This window comes from Pseudonaja textilis, chromosome 17 (genome assembly GCF_049901715.1).
Source record: "Pseudonaja textilis isolate UNSWEBS1 chromosome 17, rPseTex1.2, whole genome shotgun sequence".
Lineage (NCBI taxonomy): Eukaryota > Metazoa > Chordata > Lepidosauria > Squamata > Elapidae > Pseudonaja > Pseudonaja textilis.
In genome coordinates, this window is record NC_142006.1 from 7,638,435 (window position 1) to 7,657,702 (window position 19,268).

Sequence of the window (19,268 nt, forward strand, 5' to 3'; positions counted from 1 at the left end):
GTGGCACGCATCATAAAAAAGTGTTTCACATCTTTGCATCTGCCAAGGTTTAATTTCGACTAGCAGCTGGGGAATAAGTGCCCATCATGAGTAAAGCTAGACAGAACGCCATCACGGCTTGCCTTTTGCAATTACATGATGGATAAGTGGAGCTGGGGGAGGAAAAGGGTTTCTTCTAACCCCATCGAGGGGGGAAAAGATCCAAACCATAGTCGGCTCTAATTAACGTGTCCCGAAGCAAGGATCTGTGGGGTATCGCTGTCAAATCGGCATAAACAAATGGGAATCACCAACAGATGACTGTCAATCAAAGCTAAGAGAGCGAGGGGTTAGGTGGAGACATGAAATTTGGCACTGAATTCCTTCACCATTTTTTTTTTTTTTGGTAAAGTTTTAATAGAATGGCGAACAACCTGAAATAAAATCGGGTGCTCCAGAATATCTCTGGCCCTACCTTTTATAAAAAAAATTGCTTTTCCGGGTAAAGGTTGTCATTACAGCCCATCTAACTTTGCCTCCCCAGTTCAGCATCTTTTTTTTTGACTCTTTCTCTTCCCCTCCAAGAAATGTGATAATTATGACGACGTGGCTCGATTTCTCTTATTATTTTCCGGGGTTTTTCCCCCCCAACTCCTCTCTCCTCCATTCCCACTCCCCTTATTTCCAGGCAGTGCAGCGACTATAACTTAATGGCCCCAGAGGAGGCCATATTATTTTTTGGGCGGGGTGAAGAAGGGTTCCCATTTGGTTTGATGGAGAGTAAAAGAAAGGAAAAGAAAACCTGAGGGGAAATAAGGAACGTGGCTTTAGGAATCGCAGCTCTGTCTAAAGCGTTTCCACGGCCCTGAGGGTTTTCAGTCTGTTGTGGAAGAGGAAACATGCAGAACAAAATTGGGACAGTCCTCTCCAATTTTTTTTTCTTCAGCTTGGACCAACTTTGCATCGGGGGCAGCCTGCAGAAAACGCCCCAAAAGCAAAGGCAGGTGGGAAGTGTCTGCCTCCATCATGACGGGGTTCGAGAAGAAACTAACCACGGGAGCATCGGGCATTTTCTTGGTCCAACCCTTGGCAACCTCGGTTTCTTTTTGAGAGCGATGCGTGGTCCTTTTTAGCCGTTCTGACTGAGGATTCCTTTGCCTGTCTGTTTCTCGGGGCCTTAATGCTCCTGTCATCCCAGGTGACCAATATCAGAGTGGAGGGGAAGAAGAAAAATATGGCTGTGTGAGGTTTATTTTCTTGTTTTCAGCTGGAAAACGGGAAGGAGCTCCTCGCGACATCGGTCCAGGAGAAGAAGTTCGGAAGAGCGGGGCTGGTTTCCCGCCCCTGCCCAGTTGCTTTTCATGAGGCAAAGTAGGAACTCTGCATAGAATACAGCCTATCAATGGGGTTTCCTATCCTGGCTTGCATGGAGTTTACTTCCGAGGAAGCCAAGAAACAGTCACTCAAGCTCGTTAAAGACGTGTCGCTGTCGATGTCGTGAAAAATGGAGTCATTTCCTGATGGAGAGAGAGAGAGAAAAAGAAAAAAAAAACAGAATATAGACCTGTTAATAGGCTGGGTTGACTGACACAGGGTGCTATAAACGTCTGAGAGGTATATCCCAACATTGCTTTTCTTTTCCAAAGGCAAACAGACTTTGCTTTTTCCTTTGCGCTTCTCACCCAAGAAGTTCTGAAGAAGCTTCTTGGAGGAGAAGCGAAATGTCTTCGAGGAAAAACAAAGTCCAGTTGCTATGGGGGGGGGAGCAACTTTGGGAAAACCATGACCTGGACGACCAAGAATCTCTATAGAAATCACTCCTTATCACCCATCCCCTCCCACTTATGACTGTATGACTGAAACTTGTATCCTTAAGATTTATATTGACTGTTTTCTAGCATGATTCGATTGCCTATTTGTACCCTATGACTATTATTAAGTGTTGGACTTGATGATTCTTGACTCTTGACGGATGCATCTTTTCTTTTATGGACACTGAGAGCATTTGCACCAAGACAAATTCCTTGTGTGTCCAATCACACTTGGCCAATAAAGAATATTTTATTCTGTATGATCCATATATGATTTCACCCATGCAAGGGATTCACACAAGCACGCCCATTTCCATCAGCTTTCAACCCTTCCTGTGCAACAGAGATCTATCATGATATGGTTCTTTTTAGAAGGTTGAAGATGTCCACCATGGAAGCTTGGAATTGTGCCACCCAAGAAATGTTGGCCTTGAAGGGCAGTACATGAGAACCCGTTCGCAATGCGCAGCAGTCTGATTGCTCGTGGGGAAACTGGCTATCAAAAATATGTCTTGAAGTCTCCTGTTCTCAGATGGACAGGAATGTGTCCTGTTTAATGAAAAGAAGGGCTGGATGTCCCAATTATGTTGGAGGTACCATTTTTTTAAAGGCTCTTCCAGGTTGAAAGGGTAGTAGTGTTCCAATGCTTGAAGGCCTACCACAAGAAGACAGGGTCAACCTACTCTCCAAAGCACCTGGAAGCAGAACAAGACGCAACGGATGGAAACTAATCAAGGAGTGAATCAACTCAGGACTAAGGAAGGATTTCTGTGGGAGCAATCAATCAGTGGAATAGCAAAAATTATGGGCACTCCATCATTGAGGGTTTTAAGAAGAGATTGGACGAGCGTTTGTCTGAAATGGTATAGAATCTCCTGCTTGTACAAGGGGTGGACTAGAAGATCTCCAAGGCTGCTTCCAATACTGACATTCTGTTACATCTGGGAGAAAGCTGATGAAACCAATTCTTCTTCTTGTACTAAGTTTACTTCTTCTCTGTCTCCATCTCTGAATTTGCATCTACAGTAAACTTGAAAATGACATACTCTAGGCAAACTCAATTCATGGGATTTTGGTAACATCAGAAATCTAGCAATATCTGGGGGGCTGGAAATACTCCTGCTTCAATTTTTGCATCACTGCAAACCTGGATTGACGTGGCCAACTTTTGGTTAAGGCCTTTACTAGCTGCAATGTAGAATTGTGGACCCAGGAGGAATTTCTACACATGATTCCCACATCTGGATATACTTCTGCTCCAAAGAATGACCGCGAATAGCAAACTAAAGCATTGGAGAAATTTTTTTAAGAAGCCTATCTTAAATCTCCAGGGTGTTTGGTTTCTGGGAATAATAAGGACAACAATAACAATAATACTACTCAGATGCCCTGGGTGCATTTTGAGCTGTCATAATCTTTTGGAAGGCTGTGCTGTATTGATTTTCTCTGCAGAAGAAAAAAATCAGAATAATTTGCACTTGAAGAATCAGATGAAGAGGAAAAAAACAGGCCTGGCTCTTTGGTGGAGATTTTAATGGTACTAAAATAGCATCATTGGGCGGGATGTAAAAAAAAGGTTGGGCTCTCTGCCAGTAAATTGTTTGCTTTGCAGTCTATAACATTTCAAAACAGTTTGAAATGAGGGGGGGGAGGAGAGAGAGTGAGAAACAGAAAGAGAAAGAGAGAAAGAAAAAGAAAAAGAGAAGGAAAGAGGCAGAAAGAGAGTGGGGGGAAAGAGAAACAGGGAGAAAGAGAGGGAGAACAGAGAAAGAGAAGGAGAGAGAGAAAGAGAGAGGAAAGAGAAAGTAAGAGAGTGGGGGAAATGAGAAACAGGGAGAACAGAGAAGAGAGAGAGAGAAAGAGAAAGAGAGAGAGAGGAAAGAGAAAGAAAGAGAAAAAGAGAAAGAAAGAAACAGAGGGAGAGAGAGAGAGAGAGAGAGAAGGACCAGGAAAGATCCTTTTTTTAATCTGACACGAGCAAATAATCTGCGACAAGCCAGCTGGCAAAAGAGAAATGATCTTGCACTCCACCAGAGGAAACTGTGGCTTTGAGGAATGCCAGGATCGAATCTTGTCAGTGCCAATAAAAGTTGCCACTGGAAGGAAAATGGGGAGGGGTTGCAAGACGGGAAACCCCGTGATGAGAGAGAGAGAGAGAGAGAGAGAGAGAGAAGGGCCCCCTTCCATCTTTCACCCCTTCCCCCAACGCAAACTTGGCTAGAATGCCAGGAGCGTGTTCTGTTGATCACCAAGGAAGAGGGTGATCTAAAACAGGCAAGGAAGTTTCCCAAAGCCAAAGAGACACGGTTGATGTCTCTCTGCCACTTGAGACGAGAGTATCCATGGAATGAGGTGGACTACAAGTCCCATCAGCCCTAGCCGGGCAGCCAGGCAAGGGGCACGATTGAAAGGAGCTGATGGAGCGAATTGGGTTGGAAATGGACTCCAGCCAATCCGCCTGGGTCTTTGAGGGCTGCTCCCCAACTGCAGCCTTTCCCATCGCTTGAGAAGGAAGGAGAGGAGAGAAAGGCAGAAATATTCCGCCGGCTCAGCTGAGAACTGAGCGAGTTCTTTCTTCCAGCCCCGTCTACCGTCCTTGTTTTCCTTCTTTATATTGAGTCCTTGTCTCTGCTTTCCTTCCCGCTCTTCTCATTACCGCTGCCTTTTCCTCCTGGGTTGTTTCTTTGAGGTGCGTTTCGGCCATTGTTTGTTTACCTGCTCCACAAACTCATTTGTCCCCTATGGTGAAATCAGGGCGGGTTTGAGGCGGCAAGGAAGTTTTTTTCCCATTCTTAGAAAACGCTGCCTAGAAGTCTGATGTGAAGCGATAAATCACGAGGACTAGATCCCTGGGTGACTCTGTTGCAACAGGGCCCACGGATTGCTTCTGGAAACTGCAGCGGTTGCAAAAGTGCAGAAGAAACCTTGCTCCATACAGCCTTTTCATTATTATTATCATTATCATCATCATCGTTGTTGCTGTTGTTTTTGGAATCTGATCTTTTATTCAACGAGAATCCAGAAGGATTCCAGTGGTTGAGCGGCTGGAAAACGCGGGACCTCTTTGGAGATGGGAATGGCGCCGTGAGGAGAGTTGACATTAAAATGAGCAATTATATCTGGATCTAGGACTCCAAACACCATCCTGCTGAAGAGAAGGACCTAGTGCTTTGATCTGTTCCGGGGACATTAAAGACCTGATGGACAAAGCTGAGCTGAACATTAAGACCTCTGAATTATTCAACGCAGGCGCGCAGCCAGATCTCATACGAGACACGACTTGATGGGTGAAGGGCAAAATATGAACAGCAAATCCTTGCCCAGCCACAGAGATGAACTGGGGGTGTTTTTTCCTATTGCCATGCCACCCATCTGGCACCCCCTCCCACCTCACCCCGCCCCCAGTTTGGGAATCTTGACATTTTACCCCCACATACCATTGTTGTGTGTGCGATAAGAGCTGTTATCAATTTGCATGCTAAAAAGCTCTGGATGCAAGCGGGTAAACCAGCTTTCTGCCAAACCACATCTGATGCCGCCTCCTCACTGATGTGGTTGTGAAAAGACAAGCCTTGGGATTGCTGGTCCCTACTGACCCACCCCGACTTTCTCCAGTTTCAGGCCTCCTTAAAATAAGAAGCACATAACCAGAATAATGTGGCTGTTTAACTCCTTGTGGCTCTTTCGTACTCTGGCTTCATAATGGATGCAGAGATAAATAGAATAACAGAGTTGGAAGGGACCTTAGAGGCCTTCTAGTCCAACCCCCTGCTTGAAGCAGGAGACCCTATACCATTCCAGACAAGCACCCACAATTTCTGAAGGCAAGGAATTCCACTGGTTAATTGTCCTCACTTCTCCTTAGTTCTAGGTTGCTTCTCTCCTTGATCCGTGTCCATCCATTGCTTCTTGTCCTGTATGCGGGTGCTTTGGGGGATAGCTTGACTCCCTCTTCTTTGGGGACAGCCCCTCAAATATTGGAAGACTGCCCTTGTGTCATCTCCCAATCCTTCTTTTCATTAAACTAGACATACCCAATTCCTGAAACTGTTCTTCATATCTATTTTAAGCTCCAAACAAAGCAATGGATTTTCTCTGAGGGCAGCTGATCAACTATGGAACCCACCTGAGATCTGGTAGACCAAAGTCAACATCTAACACTGCACAAATGTCCTTCAGAAGGTCAACTGCTGCCATCAGTAGCCCAAGGTGGAGAAGTAACTCTTCCCCACGCCCTTTGGGCTCCACTGATTCATTTATTTACGTCTCCTCTTCTTGTCTTTCTTGGCATGGGAGTTGAGAACGATGGCAATCCAAGGAAAAACAGCCTTAGGAAATGCCATTTGCCCTGAAGGCAGGGCTCAAAACCTCTGACAGCCATCGCTGCTTCAGGAAATGAGAAAGGAGCTGATTTAATCCCCACATTTGCCAATGGGGTGTGGAGGAACAAGGGGAGGGAAGGAAGGAAGGAAGAAAGGAAGAGCAGACGAAGCTTTCAGGTCCTATAATGCTCTCACTACCATGGACTACTCTCTAATGTGTGTTCGGACCCTTTTGGCGGGATTAAAATGAAGTCACCGATGGACACGTACGTAGGGTGAGTTTGATCTGTCTGTTCCTGGGAGCTCTGCGTTGTCACCTCGAAGCAAGGAAGCAAGACGGAAAAAAGACTCTAATCGAGAGGATCTCTGAATTTAGATCTCTCTCTTGCTTTGCTTTAGGAGATAAAAGCAGCAATTTTTTTCTCTACAACCTTCCTTGCAAAGCTGTTTGAAAGAAATCAACCAGTCTAAAATCATCCAGTGAGTTTCACAAGCCAAGAATGGACAACCACGGGTCTTTCTTGAGTCCATCCTTAACCACTGCACTCTATGGGTTCTCTGAAACACTTCTGCGCCCTTCCAGGTTCTGAAGGTCTTACTTGCACATGACAATGGCAGCTGATTCCCAGGGAGTCTTACCATAAGGATTCATGTGGTCACCTGGCATTTGTGGCGGGGTGAGACCTTGCTGGAAAGGATCAGTGGCGTAGGTACTCTGGTCCATTGCTACAATCTGTTGTTGTGGTGGTGCAAGGGGCGTGTAAGACGTCATTATCCCTTCCATCCGGTTGGACATTACTTCTGCAAAAGAAACAAAAACAACTCCAACTAATGCTTGGCCCCCAGTCAACCTACCAGAAGTATGTATTGTTATTGTTCCTCACACGGTCAGCCAGGTGTTCAGATTGGGTCTGGCATTTTTGTCCAGCTGTCAAGTCCTTCACAAGGAACTGGGATAGGCAGATGTGGTGATTTCATGGGGTTAAAAAAAAGGTCCGTGTCAAGATGAAACCTGGTCCTAGTAAAGCTGCCTTTTTGCAATTGACTGATGGGGATTGAGTCAATGCCAGTGGTGGTTATTGTTGTTGGTTGCAAAGCCAGCCAGATGTTTAGACTGGATTTGGCCTTTTTGGCCTTCTAGTGAGTCCTTCTCAAGGCCCTGTGATAGGCAGATGTGGATGTTTTAAAGGTATTTAGCACAGGATGAATAAACAGCTTTTGCAATTGACTAATAGAAATTTTGTCAATGCCAATGTTTTTTTATTATTATTAACAGTCAGATGAACATTTATCTGAGATTATTATTATTATTATTATTATTATTATTATTATTATTATTATTATTATTAATCGCACAGTCAGCCAGATGTTCAGACTGGGTTTGGCATTTTTGCCTATCTATCGAGTCCTTACCAAGGACCTAGGGTAGGTAAATGTTGGATAGACAGATATCGCCGCAGGATGGAAGCTGTTCCAAGTAAACCTGCCTTCTGCAATTGACTGATGGCAAATTTGTCAATTTGTCTATCATTATTATTATTTCAAATTTATAGGCAGAGATTCTGGGCAGCGAATGGCACTGTGTTCAACCTTAAAAGAATAACCATATTTGTTAGGACTCAACAGCCTGTTCATATCCAACTTCTTTCAAAACATGGGAAACCCAAGAACGGAAATGATTCACATTTTTAGGAAACCAGCCCCATGTCATCCAGATGGGATTATGGAGCCTACTTATGAAAAACTGTAGAACCTATGTAGGAAGTGATGTCATCCCCCAACTTCATATCGTATCAATTCTGTGATTCCCCGATTAGCTCACCGTGCCCTCAGAAAGAGGAACAGAGGTGTAAATAACTTATGGGAGGAGGGTTGGTTGCAAACCAGGCAGAGGAAGCAAATGATCGTGAAAAAGAAGAGGAAGTGAAAAACTATTTGTTGGGTTATTACTTCTTGTTTTTGTTTTTTCCTAGAGAACAACTTTCCATCTACCACGTAAGATGGTGAAGCAAAGAGGACAAGGCTGAATAAGGAAGGGCAGCGAGGTTGCAGACTGGAGAGAGAAGTCTGCACACAATAGCCAACGGAAGAGAAAGTTTGCAGCTTAGGGTTAAATTGTGGGCTCCTTGGTGGTCTCTGAGCTTGGTTGTTTTCTTGTAAATGTTTCATGACCCAACTAGGGATCAGTGCTAGAAGAAAGTGGGGTCTGCAGAGAGAAGGAGGAGGAGGAAGAAGACTGTGGGGTTCTTGGTGGTCTCTGAGCTTGGTTGTTTTCTTGTAGATGTTTCATGACCCAACTAGGGATCAGTGCTAGAAGAAAGTGGGGTCTGCAGAGAGAAGGAGGAGGAGGAAGAAGACTGTGGGGTTCTTGGTGGTCTCTGAGCTTGGTTGTTTTCTTGTAGATGTTTCATGACCCAAATGGAAATATCATCAGTACTTAAAGAGAGTGGAGTCTGCAGAGAGGAGGAGGAGGAGGAGGAGGAGGAGGAGGAAGAGGAGGAGGAGGAGGAGGAGGAGCGGTTCTGTGGATCCTTGGTGCTATCTGAACTTGGTTGTTTTCTTGCAGACATTTCACTACTCAACTAGGAAACATCATCCGCGTGAGGGAGTGTAGGGTTAGCTCCCTGCTTATATTCAGTAGCCTGCCCATCAACCAATAACCAGGTAAACAGGGGTTAACACCACACAAACAAATCAAGCAGAAAACAATACTCCAAGGAGAAAATCACACCTTCATCAACACTGGTAGGACAGACTACTGTGTATAAACAAAGAGCAAACCCCACTCCCTTCTAGCACTGATGAGGTTACCTAGTTGGGTAATGAAACACCTGCAAGAAAACAACCCAGCTCAAGGTGTATCAAGGATCCCACCACGTACACAATGCTTGCACAGGGACCACTTGCCCCTAAATAAAGGCCAGGCAACCCACTCCATTCCTGTGACTATGGCAAAATCCTTTTTCTCCTGAGAAAGGAAGTCTCTAAGTGAATGTTCTTTCCTTAACTTGGGCAAGGCGCTCAAATTTGGAATCTGGATTTGATTTGACCCTGCGGAGAATTTTTCCTAACTTCCCCCTTCCCCACCCGCTCCGTATCTTTCAGCCCCATGCAGGGGTTATTTGAAAGCAGTGACTCACTTGTCCTAGGATGGAAAGAGAAGTTGCCCGACCTTTCTTTCGACTCCACTCCCAAGAGGCCTGGCACCAGCCGACTCCCTCTGACATTGAGCAATGCCCGTCTGACGAGAGCTCCTGCTTCTCTCATGCCTGTGCCAAGGCTGCCGTTGCATCCTCACTCCAAGGATTTTGCAAGCTGGGCAGGGCAGGGGCCCTGGGTTTGTCCAGTCTCTGCTGTGGCACTTCGCCAGCCCTGGCTGACTGGCGCCGGATGGTGCCAGCATGGCCCAAAGCAGACAGGATGAACCCAACGCCAATTATTTATCAGGGCGCAAGAGCTGAAAATGTGCCAAGGCATATTACGCTTATTCTGGTGGAACATGCAGAATGTGGGCAGTTATGCTGCTTTGAATACAGGGGTGACCAACTGGTCACCCCTGGACATTTGCAGCCCTGATATCCATATTTTCCCCTCTGCTGGGGTGTCTTATATTTCCCCAACCACACTGCCAAATTGAATACACAGTTGCCAAAAACTGGCAGCACAGCTTCCTATTATTTTGAAACGGGAAATGCACAGAACCCTAAAATGGGTTAACTTTCTGTAACAGGATGCACAAACGACCTTGGGAGACAGGAGGAAGAACTGCTGGCTGTAGGGCAAGCTACCAGGAGCAAACTCTGCACTCCCTACTAGCGCTGATGATGTTACCTGGTTGGGATGTGAAACGTCTACAGGGAAACAACCAAGCTCAGAGAGCACCAAGGACCTTATAGTCCTAGCCTTCCTCCTCCTCCTCCTCCTCCTCCTCCTCCTCCTCCTCCTCCTCCTCCTCCTCCTCCCTCTTCTTCTTCCTCCTCCTCCTCCTCCTCTCCATAAACCCCCTCAACTCCACAGTTCCATTCCCTTCTGGCACTGATGATGTTCCTGAATTGGGTCATGAAATGTCTGCAAGAAAACCACCAGACTCAAGAGAGCCCCAAGGACTCCACACTTCAACCTGGAGCTACCAATATTCCCTTTTATTAATAAAGGACCAATCTTAAGCGTTCCAAGCCAGTTACCTTGGCCAAGTCGCTGTGAGTTTTGCTGCTCCTGCTGCTGCTGATGTCGCCGTGCCAGTTTTTTCATCTGCGAAAAGAAAGAGAGTTAAAATCAGCCCCGGCTTCTTCCGGTTCTTCCCCTGTTGATGCGGGGCTGCTTGGGTAGCCTTCCCTGAGGTCTCACCTTTGCTCTTTGATTCTGAAACCAGACTTGGACAACTCGAACGCTGAGACCGGTTTCAGCCGCCAGAGTCTCCCGTACCTGCAAGAAAGGCCAAATACAGAAAGCTAAGCTGGCCGAGACCCTCCCCAAATCCTGCATTTTAATCCACCTGGCAAGGGTTGGTTCTGCTGTAGTTCTCTGGCAGCAGGTGCAGATGGCTGAGGTCTCTGAGAGCCAGGACTTGGACAAGGGGCCTGTGTACGATGCAGGGATGGGGCCAGGACTATCAGAGAGCGGGATGCTGTCTGCGGAGGTCGGGGAGTTTGGCAGCAGTGACAAAGAGTCCCCTGAGGAGCCTGTGCCCAGTGTGCGTGCATGCAGGGCGGCTTGAAGGAAAGAGCAGCTGAAACAGCACCGCCGACTCAGGAGTAAGGCTGCAAGGTGATGGCTCCTCCCATAAGGGATAAAAGCCAGCCTTTGGGGTTGGCTTCTTTGCAGGAAGCAAGGAAGTTCTTTCAACTCCAAGTTCTCGTGGAAGAGTCCTGTCTGTTCTGATTTGTTTTGGGAGACTTTTGGTTTCGGATATTTCTCTGCAATTACTCTTGTGTTCTTGGCAGCCTTTCACAACCTTGAAAGGGCTTCCTCTTATCTGGGACAATTAGTTTTCAATTACTCTTTGCTGTGAATGAACAGAATTCACAGAGATACATTAAAAAGGTTTGTTTTTATATATACTTTGTGTTTGTTTGATTTGAACAAGGCTTGGGTCAGAACAGACTCTGATTTCCAAGAAATGATAATGGCAGGCAAAGAATCAACCCTAAGTGTGACAGCAAGCTGAGATAGGGTCCAGTGAATCAGTGGTGGGATTCAACTTTTTTTACTACCAGTTCTGTGGGCATGGCTTGGTGGGCATGGCATGACTTGGTGGACGTGGCTGGGGGAAGGATACTGCAAAATCACCATTCCCTCCGCACCCCACTAACCTGCTTTCCAGCTCTGTTCTCCCATGCAGGGCAACCAAAGAAGACCCTGCCAATCAGCTGGGACTCCATGGGAGGGGGAGAAGAGATGGGGTTGGCGGGGCCTGTCAGAGGTGGGTTTGGCTGGTTCTTCAAACTACTCAAAATCTCTGCTACCGGTTCTTGAAAACCCGTCTGAACCGGCTGAATCCCACCCCTGGTTGGCGTGATGAAGGAGAAACTTACCTTCCTACAAGGCTTGGAAGACACTTCGAAGGAGGCTTTGAACGCTCTTCTCTGCTGTGTGGTGAGGATCGTCCGTGGCCTTTTAGGTCTTCTTGGATCTTTTCCGTCATCGCCTCCCTTCCCGGGGGTCATTTGTCCTTTAGCCGGTTTGATGTCCCCATCCTCATCGTCGCTTTTCACTGTTGATATATATATCGTGCAAATACGGCAGAGCTAAGAGGCCGGCTTCACACACTTGAGTGAAGCTATGCTTTGCTTGGCTAAATGACATCACCTGGTTTACACCTCACAACTGGGCCAGGTTTATAAACTAGAGTGGATGGATTGAGCTCTTCTGTTATTATTATTTTTAATTAGGAAATAGCTAAAAAGGGAGAGGAAACAGCTGTTAACTCTATAGAAAGGATGCACATCAATTTTCCTGCCCTACCGAGCCAAGATTGATTAATCAATCTTCAAAGGTGGACTTCATATTTCTATCCTGAGCTATAGATGGAGGGTTGAACCGAGGACCTCTAGAATCCCTTCCAATTCTATTATTCTGTTCCTTTCTATGATCATGTGCATCCACCCCATCAAACTCAAAGAAAGTCCGGAATGGTAGAAGATCTCCTGCCGTGGGCAGAAGGTTGGGCTAGAAGACCTCCAAAGTCCCTTCCAAATTATTCTAAGTTTTGTTGAAAACTTTGATGATTAGAAATGATAATCAGAAGAGCCCTGAGCTCAGATTTAGACAATGGTCCAGCATTCTGCACCACACAATGGCCATCAAGATGCATTTTGGAAGCCCAACCAAGCAAGGCCGGGCCTCACCTGAATCGGAGTCGTCGGGACTGATGGAGCTGAGCAGGTCTTTCTCCTTCTCATAGTCACTTTTGCAAAGGAGCTGGCCTTCCTTCAGGACGAACTCGTCCCCTTTTCTCAGCTTCCGCTCGCAGACGCAGCAACAAAAGCAACTCAAGTGGTAAACGCACTCCAGCGCCCGCATGACGAACTCCGTGGGGGCGATTTTTTCCATGCACCCACTGCATTTGGCAGCAAACAACCTGTGGGAGAGAAGAAGAATCCAACCAAAGATAGAGATAGATAGATAGAGAGAGAGAGAGAGAGAGAGAGGTGTCAGGTAGGTCTGTACCAGGGAAGGAAGGACAAGACGCACCCCATTCTTGAGGGTCTAAGACAGGGGTGTCCAACTCAAGGCCCGGGGGCTGGATCCAGGGCAGGCTGGTGGGCCAGATCTAAGCACCCCATGGGCCTGCCCTGGAAACACCGAAGGACCTGCCCACGGTGCCTCTGCCGGCAAAAATGGAGCTTGGGAGGGCCATGTGCAGCCCTCCCGGCTTCTATTTTGGGCCACAACAGCCTCCTGCAACCCACAGCCCTTCTGGGCTCCATTTTTGCTGGCAGAGGGCTGCAGGAGGCCATCACAGCCGAAAATGGAGCCCAGGCGGGCCACGTGTGGCCCTCCCAAGCTCTGTTTCGCTGGCAGAAGGCTGCAGGAGGCCACAGTGGCTCAAAACGGAGCCTGGGAAAGGGAGCCTCAATGAGTGACATCAAGCTATCCATCCCCAGGTCAAACTTAACCCTGATGCAGCCTTCAATGAAATCGAGTTTGACACCCCTAGTCTAAAGCAACTCGCGGGGAGACAATTCAATGGTGTATTAATCGTTGCGTTCAGTTGCTTTTATTATTGGTGACTGCGTTTTCATCGAAATGATTGTGACTCTCATATTTCTGGTTTGACTTTCTTTCTGTTATTATTAATTATTATTATTGGCCACGGTTCCATTGAAATTAATTTAATTTTTGCATTTGTTGAACTCTCCCGTGGCGGGTCGGCCCTTGTTCCGGTTCCTGCCATTTTTAGAGCTGAGCTCAACTGATGGGTAATGCTTGCTAGCAAATCTTCCGGGCACGAGCCACAATTCTAGGTTTGCCACCGGCTGATATTGTAAATATTTATTAATTTTATAGGCTGTGGAGTTGGGCAGCCTCTTCACTGCGCAATAAACAAAACAAGCAAGTTACGTCACTGAAAAGAAAACAATCTAAAACCGGTCGGGAAGGAAAGAAGAAACAGTGATGAAGTCACTGGGCTGCCATCTGTCAGAAATGGTATAAGGTCCCCTTGTGGGTTGGACTAAAAGACCTCCAAAGTCCCTTCCGGCTGTAGGATTCCAGGTTCTAAGTTTTGGGGGGAAATCTAGCTTGTCTCTCCGTGTTCCCATGTGACCCATGTGCCAGGAATGCCCCCAGCAGCACAAGAGGGGCCTTGGCATTGTTGCCAGTGGTTTGCAGTGCCAGGATTCAAGCCATCTGGCCACGTTATATCATGCCCTTGATTTATTGCCTTCTGGTTCCTTATCTGGCTTTCAAATCCATCCTGCCCTGCCTACCTCCCAATTCCTCTTCTGCGCTGTTTGCTCTTATAATCGAGCCCTAACAACTAACCTTTACCGTTTCAATTGCCTCGCCCCAGGTTCTTTAATTTCCTCCTGTTTGTGGGGCAAATAAGATTGTTAACGGTTGTGCTGTAGCCCTCCCGGGCGAGATAAGCCCAGCGCCGCACCAGGTTTGTCGTCCGCATTAAGCAAGGTTCAAGAGACAGGCTAAACAGGACAAAGTTATAAAGGCAGGACAACCTGGCTTGCTGGATGCATCCGTTTCACAGGACGTATTAATCAATCGGGGATGTTAATTGATTGAGGCCTCTTGGGAAATTAAACCACGTTTTCTCTTCTTCGTCACTCGTCCCCAGGTCTTATTTTCCAGGCACAGAGCGAAAACTTAGGATAAGTCGATAGGAAAACATATCCCAAAACCACAGCTGCATGTTTCCCACTAAACAACCACAATCCTCTTCCTTGTCTCTTTAGTCACAATCGATTTGTGACCAGAATTTCCGTCCTAGGACTGTGCTGTCATAAACGGCCAGACCCCAGTTTTATAACCATTTTTACGGCAGCCGTGAAGTGAATCATGTGGCCAATTAAGCCAATTGTTGCTAAGTGAGTCCAGGTTGCAAATGGTGATTAGATGACCACAAGACATTGCAACACGTTGTAAAGGCAAGTGGGTTGCCAAGCTCTTGAGTTGTGATCATGTGACTGTGGGGGGTTGGAGTGAGGACCATCATTCAAAGCACAGGTTGTAAAGCATTTTTTTTCTGTTGGTCTTAAGTTGAGGACGACCTGTATAATCCTACTGCCTCATTTTTCTGCTGACCCTCCTCCTTCCAATAATATCCCCTCCCATTTAAAATCCTCTTCAATTCTATATCTACACTCATGGCAGATATAGATTGTCGAAGGAATGGGCAGTGGGGCCTTTTCCTATCTATTCTGCTCCATCCATCTCGCGTTTGATTTGCATGCATTTCCACCAGCCATGAGGACTAGTAACACGCACTTATGAACTGCAAAGGAAACAGGGAGCCTGAAATTCTCCAACGTAATTTTAATTGAAGCAACTAACATGCCTCCAAAACCCAAGCGACAGTGAAACTAACCATGAAATTAAGGGTGGAGGTTTGTCTGAAATGGAACAGGGACAAGGTTCCTTCCAACTCTGCAAACATATCGCGGAACAGACTCTATGTATGTTCAGAGTCCTGTCCTGCCCAGCGATAAGAGCGATCAACCACATGACCTTCAGAGATGGTTCCCCCACACGCAACTGAGAAGCTTCTCCAAATGGGTCGTCCCATACTTGCAACACAGTCAATCTCAAAGTCTGGCCAATGATCAGTCTCCAGTTGAGGTGGGCGCGTTACGTCTCCCTGCAGCCTGGCAACCACTCCATCTCCACCAGAGGTGGTATTCAGCCGGTTTGGACCGGTTCCGAAGACCTGGTAATGGACATTTTGAGTGGTTGGGAGAACCGGCCAATCCCGCCTCTGACTGGCTCCGCCAACCCCATCTGTTCCCTGTCTCCCATTGAGTCCCAGCTGATCGGCTGGGTCTCCTTCGGTCGCCCTGCGTGGGAGAACGGAGCTGGAAAGCAGGTTAGTGGGGTGGGGTGGGGGAAATGGGGATTCTGCATTATACTCTTCCCCAGCCATGCCCCCCTCACAAGCCACGAACCGGTAGTAAAAAGTTTTGAATCCTACCACTGATTCCCCACCCCACCATCTGGCAGGAGGAAAATCGTCCAGAAAACTGTCCTTCACGCAGGGAATGGTGACGGCATGAAACTCAGCTGCCAAAGTTCACGAACTACAGTTGCTATTGTTGCTTTCAACCGCCATTCCAGTGGCATTCTCAATGCCTGATTGCTGGTTGTTTGTTTGGTTGTGTTGTTGTTGTTGTTTTTTAATGTATGTTGTATCTTGAAAGTTGGTGTGGAGGGTGGGCTGGCAAGGATGACTTAGAGGATGCAAGGATAATGGCCCTTTTCTTCCCCAAAGGGACACATTAAGAAAAGGGGAGGGGGCTGCAGATCCAGCCAGAGGCTGGCATAAAACAACACAATAACTTGCGACGTGGCCTTGCCGAGAAGCTACACGTGCCCGGGAGTCCATCAAGGAAGCCGTTTAGTTGCTGATTTGCAAGGGAGCGATTTCACCGTCCTGCGGTGTTAATGTTTTTTCGTCCCCTTCCTTCCGGCGGGGGGTCTATTGCCAAATTCCGAACTCATCAACACAATCTTTTATTAATAACCCTCCGAAAGGCTTCTGCCATGGTGTTATTGCGGAAGACACGCAAGGCTCGGCGGTGACATCCATTATCGAGATTGCAGTGGGGTTGGGGTGTGGGGGGAGGAAGAGGGTGTCCTGGGGAGGGAGGAGGAGGAGGAGAAGGCGAGATAAAACAAACACACAGGCCTTTTATAAACAAAATGTTTCATGTGTTACGGCTTCCCCCCTTTGCTGTGAAACAGTGGGGTGCAGGTTAAAGAACGACGACAACAACAACAACAAAAAAACCAACAACAGCCCACTGGGAGATTCTTCAAGATCCGTCTTTTGATTTGCTGTTGGGGGAGAAAGGGCCATTTCCTCCCTCCTCACCGCTCCCACCCTACTTCCTAGGTCTCCAACTGGTTTTAGCGTTCCCTTATCCATCTGGGCTCACGCTGGGTTTGTTTCGGAGGATGGAACAGGCCATTTGGGACGGTGAGGGTGAGAATGTAGGTTGGCGGGGCGCTTGGTGCTCTCTGGGCTTGGTGGTTTTCTAGCAGACGTTTCATTACCAAGCTAAGTACCAGTCATCAGTGCTAGGAGGGAGTGGGGTTTGCAAAATGAAGGAGGAAGAGGGGAACTATGGGCTCCTTGGTGCTCTCTGGGGTTGGTGGTTTCCTTGCAGGCGTCTCACTACCAGACTAGGTAAAATAATCAGAGAGCACCGAGGATCCCAGTCCTCCCCCTCCGCCATAAATTCCATGTCTGCAAGAAAGAAAGCTCAGAGGACACCAACGAGCCCACAATCTTCCTCCTCCTCCTCCTCCTCCCTTTCCTCTTCCTCTCCCCCCTCCTCCTCCTCCTCCTCTTCACACACCCCACTCCCTTCTAGCACTGATGATGTTACCTAGTTGGGTAACGAAAACTCTGCACAGGAACCACCAAAGCTGAGAAAGAACCAAGAAGCCCACAGGTCAATATCCTCCTGTATCGGAATATAAATTTGAATCATGATGACAAGGGTTGACCCAGGGCTTGTGAACTAGATTTGAGTATCTTGGGTACAAACACCTTAACACTCAGACTGATTTCTTCTCGATACTCTCCTGCTGCTGAAGTTACCGATTATGTTGTGCTTCGCATAACAACGTGTTATATCCACCCCTTCTTTGGGAAGGAGCCCGTCAATTCTGCCACCCAGATCACAGGTCAGAGATTCCTATGATCCCTCCCCAATTTAATGCCAGATTTTGGATGATATGCCCTGTTTTAAAGAGGATAATCATCTCCTGGAAATAATTTCCTGTCTGGCCTAAATCTAGCTTATAAAATAGAGATACCATGGGACACAGAAACCTTAAATGCTCACCTGCTCCCACCTGTTAGGGTGTGAAGAGTATTGTTGTGGGCAGTTTTTTTTTTTATTAATTTAATTCAGGTTGCAAATGAAATGTTGATCTACATTTGCGTTTAATTAAATCAGATGATGTTTTTCTCCTGGCTCCACCCAGCTTGCGCTCAAAGCTGATCCCTTCTTCTAAAAATAGTTGGGCACCCATCGCTTAGATCTGTACATATTTAAGCCACCCGTGCCCCTTTAAAGTATCTCTCTTGCTCCTAATGAGTTGCCCAGGAACATTCTCCAATGTCAACATGGCCTGAAGACCCTTGCAGTGGTATCTTACCTTACTTGTGGGGTCCTTGATGCTCTCTCTTCCTTACCCAACTAGGTAAGACCATCAGAGTTTGAGTAGTTGGCTCGTGAAATGTTTGCAAGAAAACCACCAAGCTCAGAGAGCACCAAGGACCCCACCGTTCTCTCCCTCCTCCTCCTCCTCTTCCTCCTCTCCTGCCCCCACAAACCCCACTCCCTTCTAGCACTGGTGATGCTACCTAGCTGGGCCTTGAAACGTCTTCAAGAAAACCACCAAGCTCAGAGAGCACCAAGGGCCCTACATTCACATGGATACTCATTAGATCCGAGACGCGGCTAGTCTGTCTCCTCCCCCTTTGTAGAGATTTGGGGTGAGAGCGGAGCAAACCGTAAGCAGCTGAGAACGGCCGCTTGCTCTGTTTGGATAATGCACTCCCAGGAAAACCAAAAGAAAAGAAACATGGTGAGGGACAAGAATGCCCACCACCTCTTGCAAAGGGAAGTTTGAGCAGATCGCAACTGAGTATTATCCTCGCACTAATCAACACTCAAGGACCAAGAACTGCCAGGCATTTTTCACCCTCTCAACATCTGTGTTTGCTCTGGAGATTTAGCGAATTGGACACTCCGCACCTGTATTTGCAGATTTACTGATAAGCCAGAAGACTGTAAAGTCAGCCAGCGCACCTTTCACGCAAAACATCAATATTGGCTTTAAACACCCCTCCTCTTGCTTGATCGCACTCTTAAGAACAAGCCACGGAATACGGGATCAAACCAAAACCCAAAGCTTGTGCACTTGCTTCACAACCAATGTTCAAAATGGATCGGCCTTTCTTTTTTACTCCAAAGCAGAATCACCCACTTCGATAAAAGCAAATTAGCTTTGTTGCCTCTCCCAGCAAATTAGAGTGCCTAAAAATACTGCATTTGACTAGGAATTTTCCCTTTGGCAAAACCATTACAATAGCCGGGATTTTCCATCACATAGTCTACTGTCGTTGTCCCAACATTGCTGGGAAGGAAGCTACGTTTAATAAACTCAAATCTGTTCCTGGTGGAATTTGCTCCTTATTAGCCATGGTGCCATTGATGACAAACGGATACATCATGTCCTAGTATCTCTTGATGCGTGCTGTGTTAGCTTGGGTAAGAACATAAAACTGGCTTTGTTGGACTGGTCTAAAAGTCCTTATAAGTTCCCCACTCTCCGGCTGTGGTTGATCAGCTGCATTCCAGAAGCTCCACAAACACAGATAAGAGAACTTTCCTTACAGAAGAGATGATACTCAGGATTCAGAAAATAGCAACAGGATTTAAAACTAATACACCAATATTGGAATGGCTTG

The 19,268-nt window shown here is 46.9% G+C and overlaps 1 protein-coding gene across 2 annotated transcripts in view; it reads right to left on the minus strand.

Annotated features, from left to right (window-relative positions):
- Positions 1–487: 487 nt before the first annotated feature.
- LMX1B (LIM homeobox transcription factor 1 beta) overlaps positions 488–19,268 on the minus strand; it is a 91,588-nt gene continuing 72,807 nt past the window's right edge. The window contains exons 4-9 of one of the 2 annotated variants that reach the window (XM_087914736.1): positions 12,460–12,692; positions 11,647–11,825; positions 10,460–10,537; positions 10,297–10,363; positions 6,752–6,913; positions 488–1,496 (exon numbers count right to left, since the gene is read on the minus strand). In XM_087914736.1, the coding sequence (XP_087770862.1) occupies positions 1,339–1,496; positions 6,752–6,913; positions 10,297–10,363; positions 10,460–10,537; positions 11,647–11,825; positions 12,460–12,692 (877 nt within the window). In that variant the 3' untranslated portion in view covers positions 488–1,338. The remainder of the gene's footprint in view (positions 1,497–6,751; positions 6,914–10,296; positions 10,364–10,459; positions 10,538–11,646; positions 11,826–12,459; positions 12,693–19,268) is intronic. The other variant, XM_087914737.1, reaches the window with a different exon arrangement.